General features: G+C 49.3%; 1 protein-coding gene across 31 annotated transcripts in view; it reads left to right on the top strand.

Moving 5' to 3' along the window:
* The window catches only part of PMCA (plasma membrane calcium-transporting ATPase 3), a 98,477-nt gene that overhangs the window by 48,616 nt on the left and 40,362 nt on the right, over positions 1 to 9,499 (top strand). For 30 of the 31 annotated variants that reach the window (XM_025299608.1, XM_025299606.1, XM_025299600.1 and 27 more), the window contains 5 exons: positions 185 to 615; positions 853 to 1,337; positions 2,176 to 3,221; positions 3,343 to 3,557; positions 4,088 to 4,239. In XM_025299608.1, the coding sequence (XP_025155393.1) occupies positions 185 to 615; positions 853 to 1,337; positions 2,176 to 3,221; positions 3,343 to 3,557; positions 4,088 to 4,239 (2,329 nt within the window). Of the gene's footprint in view, positions 1 to 184; positions 616 to 852; positions 1,338 to 2,175; positions 3,222 to 3,342; positions 3,558 to 4,087; positions 4,240 to 4,342; positions 4,550 to 9,499 lie in introns of those variants that run through there. The other variant, XM_011141021.3, reaches the window with a different exon arrangement.

Genomic DNA, 9,499 nt, shown 5'->3' on the forward strand with positions numbered 1-9,499 from the left:
GACGAGCACGATGATGATCAGGGAGAAGAAGTCACTGAGACGAGATGACGAGCCGTGATGAAAATTCTCGGTCCGTCGCGGATATCGACACGTCGCGATCATCCGGATCGCTCGATCGAGCCTCGATCGGTGTATCGCAAAGTGTATCACGCTCTAATTGCGGCTAATTGTACACGCAATGAAGGCGAAGAGGCGGTAGAGATAACCGGGAACAGTCACGTGAGCGGTGGCGGCGGCGGTGGCGGCGGCGGCGGCGGCGGCGGCGGCGGCGGCGGTGGCGGCGGCAAACACGAGGGTGGCGAAAATCATCACGTGACCACTAGTGCTACGAGCTCCAGCGAGAGTAGTAAGAAGGAGAAGAGTGTTCTACAAGCCAAGCTAACGAAACTCGCCATATACATCGGTTACGCTGGCTCGACCATAGCGGTACTCACTGTCGTCATTCTAGTCATACAATTCTGCGTGACGACCTTCGTCATTCAGGGCAGGCCGTGGAAGAACACGTACGCCGGTGATCTAGTGCGGCATCTGATCATCGGTGTGACGGTGCTCGTAGTCGCCGTGCCCGAGGGTCTTCCTCTGGCTGTCACCTTGTCGCTCGCTTATTCCGTCAAGGTGATTGATCAACGATTCATCTCGGCTACACCGGCTGTGCCCCGTAACGCAATGTGCAAACGCGCACCGAAGTCCGACTCACTCACGTCAAGTAGAAGATGTCGAAGACGAACGAGCGTGACATCAACTATCGCGGCGCTACGCACATTGCGCGATGAGACACGCTGGAGCCGAACGCGAGCCGAATTGAACACACAACACCATCCGTTGCTCCCTCTCTTTCTGTTGGCCCTGTAGAAAATGATGAAGGACAACAACCTGGTGCGCCACTTGGACGCCTGCGAGACAATGGGTAACGCCACCGCCATTTGCTCGGACAAAACCGGCACTCTGACTACCAACCGGATGACCGTGGTACAGTCGTACATATGCGAGAAGATGTGCAAGACCACGCCGAACTTCTCAGACATACCGAGCCACATCGGCGAGCTGATAATACAAGCCATCTCCATCAATTCGGCGTACACGTCCCGGATAATGGAGTCGCAGGACTCTACTGAATTGCCGATGCAGGTCGGCAACAAAACCGAATGTGCCTTACTTGGATTCGTGTTAGCCCTGGGCAAGAAATATCAAACTGTGCGTGACGACTACCCTGAGGAAACCTTTACGCGGGTGTATACGTTTAATAGTGTAAGAAAGAGCATGTCTACTGTCATTCCCAGGAAGGGCGGTGGATTCAGGCTCTTCACCAAGGGCGCTTCCGAGATCATCATGAAGAAGTACGTATATAGTACCTCCTCGTTCTTATCCCTTCAAACACCGCGCTTTAAACGATCGACCTTGGGCCCCCCCCCCTCCCCTGCGCCGAGATTCAGCGGACTTGCTCTCTCTCTCTTCTCTCCTCCTTCTCTCTCTCTCCTCTCTCTCTCTCTCTCTCTCTCTCTCTCTCTCTCTCTCTCTCTCTCTCTCTCTCTCTCTCTCTCTCTCTCTCTCTCTCTCTCTCTCTCTCTCTCTCTCTCTCTCTCTCTCTCTCTCTCTCTCTCTCTCTCTCTCTCTCCTCTCTCTCTCTCTCTCTCTCTCTCCTCTCTCTCTCTCTCTCTCTCTCTCTCTCTCTCTCTCTCTCTCTCTCTCTCTCTCTCTCTCTCTCTCTCTCTCTCTTCTCTCTCTCTCTTCTCTTTCTCTCTCTCTCTCTCTCTCTCTTTCTCCCCCCCCCTCTGTGACTTGGCTCTCTCGACCCGAAGTCGTTTCTATCGACTTCCCCCACCCGCTTGGAATTCACCCCCGAGGGAATCCCGTTGAGTGTTGAAGCGCGACTTGTGCATGTATATTATATCACGTAGCGAATACGTATGTGTGTGTGTGTGTGTGTGCGCACATATACACACACACATACATACACACACGCATACGCACACACGCTTCTCGTAGCGAGTCGAGTGTAAACTCGACGTATTTTCTAAAGGGTATAACCAGATTGCGCGGATCACAATGAGCGCGCGACGTTCTAAGGTTAACATCGCGGGATTTCCTCGTCCGAGTCTGACCGCGAGCGTGGGGGGAGGCTGAGGAGGTGTATAGGGAGATCTGATCGATCTCTGCGATGAATTTGTGTTGCAGATGTGCCTTTATATATGGTCGCGAAGGACATCTGGAGACGTTTACCAGAGAGATGCAAGAGCGTCTGGTAAAGAATGTGATCGAACCTATGGCATGCAACGGTCTGCGCACCATCTCCATCGCTTATCGCGACTTTGTTCCTGGCAAGGCGGAGATCAATCAAGTTCACATCGACAACGAGCCCAACTGGGACGACGAGGATAATCTAGTGAACAACCTCACCTGCCTGTGCATCGTCGGTATCGAGGATCCGGTTCGTTCCGAGGTACCTGACGCGATTAAGAAATGCCAAAAGGCCGGCATCACCGTGCGTATGGTGACGGGCGACAATATAAACACCGCGAGATCCATCGCGCTCAAGTGCGGCATCCTGAAGCCGAACGAGGACTTCCTCATACTGGAGGGCAAGGAGTTCAACCGTAGGATCCGAGACAGCAACGGCGAGGTGCAGCAACACCTCCTCGACAAGGTGTGGCCCAAGTTGCGCGTATTGGCCAGATCGTCGCCCACGGACAAGTACACCCTGGTGAAAGGCATCATCGACAGCAAAGCGACCGAAAGTCGCGAGGTCGTGGCCGTGACCGGGGACGGCACGAACGACGGCCCGGCGCTGAAGAAGGCTGACGTCGGCTTCGCGATGGGCATCGCCGGCACGGATGTGGCCAAGGAGGCCTCCGATATCATTCTGACGGACGATAACTTCTCGTCGATCGTCAAGGCAGTCATGTGGGGCAGGAATGTCTACGACAGTATCGCCAAGTTCTTGCAGTTCCAACTGACCGTCAACGTAGTGGCCGTGATCGTCGCCTTTATCGGTGCTTGTGCCGTGCAGGACTCGCCACTCAAGGCGGTACAGATGTTGTGGGTAAATCTAATTATGGACACGTTAGCGTCCCTCGCCTTGGCCACCGAATTGCCTACGTCCGATCTTCTCCTCCGTAGACCGTATGGTCGCACAAAACCACTCATTTCCAGGACAATGATGAAAAACATTCTCGGTCAGGCCGTTTATCAGTTGACCGTAATTTTTATGCTTCTTTTCGTCGGTGAGTATCGATCCCCCGAGCTCGTTGCACGCGCGTGCAACGCGCTTCTTCTCTCCTCTGCGGCGGAACGTTCTAAAGCTTCGTCTCTCTCTCTCTCTCTTGTCTGTCCATGATCCGCCAGGTGACAAGATGCTCGACATCGAAACGGGCCGCGGGGTCGCGGCGGCGGGTGGCGGGCCCACACAACACTTCACTGTCATCTTCAACACGTTCGTCATGATGACTCTCTTCAACGAATTCAACGCTAGGAAAATTCACGGTCAACGCAATGTCTTCCAGGGAATATTCACCAACCCCATCTTCTATTCGATTTGGGTCAGCACGTGTTTCTCGCAAGTAAGTCACCGTATGCGTCACTCTTCGTGTCGCGACGTAACCAATCAGACTGGACGTCGTTCTCCTCCATGCCAACCTCATACGACACATACGATTCATTCACAGTTGCTTTAGTTTTCTCTTTTTTTTTTCTCTTTCTTTTCTTCTCTTTACATCTCGGCGAATCGCAACATCACGACGGCTGGCGCTTCTTTCTCGCGCAGGCTTCTTTCCTCGCGAGCATTCCATTTGATCGCGAGATCGCTCCGTCGCTCACACATTTGCGCTTCGGGGATACATCCCTGAGAGCGGAACATTGATAATTGCAGTGAATTGATCGTAATAGGGTGACGAGTGGACGCGAAATGCGCGTATTTAACAAGAGCGACAAACGCGCCGCCGGGTCCGATGGCAAAGAGTCGCCGTGCGAAATTTTTTGCGTTCTTTACGTCGGCGAGCTACGGCTGAATGGGCAGGACGTCGTAACGGTGACTCGAGAGCAGCGTCATCCCGTATAACTCTTTAACAGAACTGTCTGCCTATCTTTTTAGGTGGTCATCATACAATACGGTAAAATGGCATTCAGCACTAGAGCTCTCACGTTAGAACAGTGGATGTGGTGCCTGTTCTTCGGATTCGGTACGCTATTGTGGGGCCAAGTAGTTACGACTATTCCTACACGCAAGATTCCCAAAATTCTTTCGTAAGTTAAAAGTTACGCATACTCACGCACAAGTTTTGTTTTCTTTTTTTTTCTATTTTTTTTTTATATTTATTTTTCTATCTCTTCTGATTTTGAAGCACAGGATTGCATTTTATTGCGAGGAGAGGAGGTCAAAAGCAAAAAGCGATACGAGAAAGAAAGACGCGCCGTTCCCGGCGCGCCCGTGGTGATTTTTTTGTAGATACGAATCCTTGTAGATTTCATGATAGATCTGAAAATTGCGCACATTGCGATTTATCGCAATCCCACGACACGGTCTAAAGGACTTAAAAAAAAAAAAAAAAAAAAACCGGAAAAACAAAAGAAACGAAGATAGCCATTCTAACGTTCTTTCAACGTGCCTTGTTACTTTTATGTTTCAATAGTCACAGACTGCCAGTAATATAACAGTCGCGCGTACATGTTGATAACTTACGAGATCGACAATCAGTCAGCTAAGTTAGTCTTTTGCTTTTCTGCATCGTGACGTTCCTGCGGTGTAACGGTGTCGTTACATCGAGCGAGTGTAAGAGATGAAAACGCCTTTGCAACGAGTGTAGTGTCTTGTCTCATGCAATCACCGAGTGATGATGTCGGCAAAAGAGGAATTTTCAGCATTTTGTACTCGGTTCATAACGCTAGAGTGAAAGCTAGAAATGTCTGTCTAACGATTGCTGTTTTGCCATCACACGAATTAGCACCTTGAGTTTACGTCTCATTAGCGGTAGATGCCTTTGCATGTCGAACCTTGAAGTCACTATATCGTGCTGATCAGTATATACATATATATATATATATCATTATAATCGCAGGGTTAGTAACAGTGTATGTCGATTCCCCGAAGAATGTTGTCTCCCGTATGCAAGCTCGCGCGATTGTTCCGTTTCGACTCGTCACTTGATCTTGTCCTTCGTGTCAGTAAAATCGCAAGGATTACCGTTGTGCGCAAGTTTCGCCACATTTCCGTCGAGATGTGTAAACGAGTTGCTACATTACGGAATTAAGGGTAAATGGAGCTGATAAGAGCTCATTATTTCGACCCTGTTATTTCCTTCATTTCGACGGTGTATCAAAGAGCCTCAATTTCCATATAATATTTGCGATTGAAACGCTCGCCTTTGTGATTGGGAGCTATCGATTAGTAGTGTCTCCCATCACATTGTATCAAGAAACAAAAATTATCTCGACGAAGCTACGATCTCAACCGCTCGGCAGGGATCATTGGGAGAGCAATTTCAAAAAGTTCTGCAGATATTATCGCAATTTTTGCTCAGATATTCGTCGCGAGCGCCTTTTTTTTTTCTCGTCATAACGACGGGGGATCGATGATCGTGACGAAACGAGAACAATCGCGCACACTCAGATGTGTCCCATGTCCCGGGTATTCCCTCGCTCCTTTCAACCTGTGCGTAATTTGGCCTTAATCGTTGCATGATTACAGCCCCGCCCCCCCCCCTCCTCCGAAATCTACGTACTTGTTTGTGTACGGTCGAGCGACCGGCGACAACGGACGTACACGTACGTGTCGCTAAAAAGGAAATAGCTTGCACTAACGATGTAAAATCCGATCGGATATCGCCTGATCGGCGATGACCAACGATTGGCGGATTGAGAAACGATCGCGCGAAAAAAGAAACAAAAGAAAAATAAGATGCGAGAGCTTGTTTTGCGTAATGTCGATCGGATCAGTCGATCAATCAGTTCCGATCGATGTGGCGAGCAATTCGAACGATCGAGCATTTAACGATGCTTATTAACATACACTCTTTCACTCGATTCGTTGGATTTATGCGATTTCTCAGCGCCCTTACCCTCTCTCTTTAATCTGTCAATCTATTTCTCTGTCTCTCTCTCTCTCTCTTTCTCTCTCTCTCTCTCTCTCTCTCTTTCCTTGTCCATTCGAACTAACTTTTCTCTTTTTCCTGTCTTTATCTCTCTGTTCATCCTTGTCTCTTTGTCACACTCCCTTCCTCCCCCTCTGTCTCTCTCTCTCTCTCTCTCTTTCTCTCTCTCTCTCTCTCTCTCTCTCTCTCTCTCTCTCTCTCTCTGTCTCTCTTTATTGTTTTCACTCATATGCTCTATATATTTTCCTCCCTATTTTCCTTCCGTATACATGTACACTCGCGTACACGTCCACACACAGTACACACACACACACACACACAGTACACACACACACACACACACACACACACACACAAACTCGAAGCACACAAAGCACATACCCATACAAAACTATATGCGTGGGCACGCCCTTGCTGATGACTCATAACACTCTACTTTCTGCTCGTATACTCTTACTCAGGGATTGGAGCCGGTATGCCTACCGTGAGATCAGTTTTTGATGCCGCAAACACCGGGAGAGACCTAATTGCGTTTTTATCATCGGGGCAAGAGCAGAAGCATTAAGGATCGTTTTTGATGTTTGCGGCATTGAAACCTGCATATCTCTGATACCGGCGCGTATACTACTTTTCTGCATATTTCTCTCTCACTCTTTCTCTCTCTCTCTCTCTCTCTCTCTCCCTCCCTCTCTCTCTCTCTCTCTCTCTCTCTCTCTCTGTCTCTCTTCTCTCTTTCTCCGTGAACTAACAGGTCCTAATTCGCAAGAGAAGCACAGCACGAACGCAGCCGCCGCATGCGAGATTAACCAACCGTCTCGTAACGGGAGAAGCGCAAGTGTAATAATCTCGCTAGAGAAAAATCGGGTGCTTTCTGCTGCTCTCGCACGCGAAGTTGAGTGCACCGAATGCCACACGAGCACAAAGGGATGATCAGCTACCAAAGGACAGGGAGGCGCGCGAAAGCTTTTTACCGCCGATTAGAGATGCGTACAGCTTGTCACACCGAGACACTTAGCTACTTACGTAGTGTGTGTGTGTATGCCGTTTTCGTAGGTGAGCACAGAATCCCAAGAGAGCGAGAGAGAGAGAGAGAGAGAGAGAGAGAGAGAGAGAGAGAGAGAGAGAGAGCGAGAGAGAGAGAAAAGACTCTCTTTCTCTCTCTCTCTCTCTTTCTCTCTACCACTGGACACGTCGTATTTCGTAAATCGCGAGCGCGAGCGACGCACAACGGCCGCGACGAGAGGACGACGTACCACCGATGCAATCGACGGCACTGTTCACGCCAGAGGTCGTCCCCTCGGACATCTCACACGTGTCCTTCGAAGGATTTCCGAAACGTAGTCCTGTTGAGATCGCTTCGAAAGTCGCGAACGAAGCGCGGACTTGGTGTCCCGATGATAAAATCGACGATGGGGTCGATTGCGACACACGCGTATCGATGGCAATGTCGAGGATCGATAGCTTCCTCGCGGCCGGCCAATCCGATCGCTCGTCTCGAGGCCGACGGTGTGTCCCTCGGCGCCATTACGAAGGTCGCTCGCGCGCGGCGGACGCGTATTCGTTCTCGGCGTAGACTTTGCGGGCCGACTCGACGTAGCTGACGTCGTACATCCAGCCACCTATCGTAATTCCCGTTCTCCGTAAAGGAGCGTCACTCCTTCCACGAGCTGCGAACGTGTGCAATAGTGCTGAATAGTGACTAGCGAATTAGAGACGACAGGCGTAGAGTGTGAAACGTAGAGAGTGTGACAGGCAATGGCGCGCGGTTTTCGCGTTTGTGCCGCGATCAACAGGTAAGGGGAAATCGCACCTGCTTTCATATTCAGCGGCGACCAGCACGACGCTAGAGATTGACGAAGATGGGCGAAGCGCGGCCGAAACGCACGAGACGAAACGAGACGCGACGACCGATTCGACAGCGCGCAGGCGCGGGCGCGAATCTCAACGAGAGCCGCGCGCACACCGGCGGAAGCGGCAACGAAAGCGCGGCGGCGTCCCTTTGGCTCTTTCGCGCTACGCGACTTGCTTACGCTAACTGCTTTCTTTCACGTTGGGGATCTTGATGCGCGGGGCTACTCATGCACACTACGCCGCTGAAGACTGCGAAGAATTTCTCGGCCGAGCGATCGCGCCGGACTCGTTTGATCGCGCGCGAGCGGTGCTTCCCACTCGCCCGCGATCTCGCGTATTTCTTCCTCTCTCTCGCTCTTCTTCCCGTTCGTTACTTATTCGCATCTCCGTTGCACCTGTTACTCATTTTTCGACTGTACACAGAAACAAACGGGGAAGTATAACGTATACTTTGCCGCTCTCTCTTTCTCTCTCTCTCTCTCTCTCTCTCTCTCTCTTTTTCTCTCTATCTCTCTCTCCCTTTCTCTCTAACGCTTCACGTTCCACCGACATTTCGCGCACCGAGCGTCGTATGTGCCTTAACAACTTGGGCGATCTTCAGCTTTGCGCGCAACGCGTGTGGCAAGTTGTACACTTGGTTCTGCGTAGGAGGGCTCTCGTCCTCGTTGCTTTGGGTAAATTGCGCTTGGAAAGTGACGAACAAAAATGCTGAGGCATATATGGCGCCTGCCCGAGTCGAAGAATTCTGGCTTTTACCTTAATCGCGCGAATTTCGTCGCAGCTTGAAGGACCGACGGAGAGAATCTCGAGGTATTATTTCTTGCGGGCGATTCTCTTTGGATGCTGCAAGTGCTTACTCGCGGCTGTCTTGTCGAGGCTTGAAGACGGGCGTACTTGCGAATTATTTAATATTCGATCTCCTCGAAATTCCCCATCCGCCCAGTTTATCTTGCTCATTTCTTAGCTTTATTGAGCAATATATCCGTCATTTAAAGGGAATTTAAGGGGACTGGGAGAGTCAGATTGCTGAAAAATCGTGCTTGTTTTTGATAATATTTTGTGACGAACTGAATAAATGTGCAAGAATAAAAAGAATGAAAGGTATAGTTATACAACATATGAAGAGTAGACAAAAATTTTGTTTATTAACAAATATTCGTATAAATATACGATATATATAGCTGAAATATACTTTTTTTTTTTTTTTTCCAAGTTATCGTTTTTGCAGTAATATCTCGGCTCTCGGTGGTCCGATCAGAGCGAATTTTAGCTAGAAATCTCGAGGAGGCTTATCATTATATGAATCACTAGAAAAAAAATATCGAACAAAATGAACAAAATGGCAGCTATTATTAAGAAAAAATTCAAATTTTTCAGTTCTTTTACAATAAAAAATTAAGGAAAAAATTCAAATTTTTCAATTCTTTTACAATAAAAAATTAATATCTCGAAATGAAATATTTTGACGGAGTTGTCCATAGTTCACCTGAGAGCCGCATGAACGAATATTATTGCTTTAAAATTTCACATCGATACGAAGCTCAGTTTCGGAGAAATCGCTGCAG

Source organism: Harpegnathos saltator, unplaced genomic scaffold, assembly GCF_003227715.2.
Source record: "Harpegnathos saltator strain DR-91 unplaced genomic scaffold, Hsal_v8.6 scaffold288, whole genome shotgun sequence".
Lineage (NCBI taxonomy): Eukaryota > Metazoa > Arthropoda > Insecta > Hymenoptera > Formicidae > Harpegnathos > Harpegnathos saltator.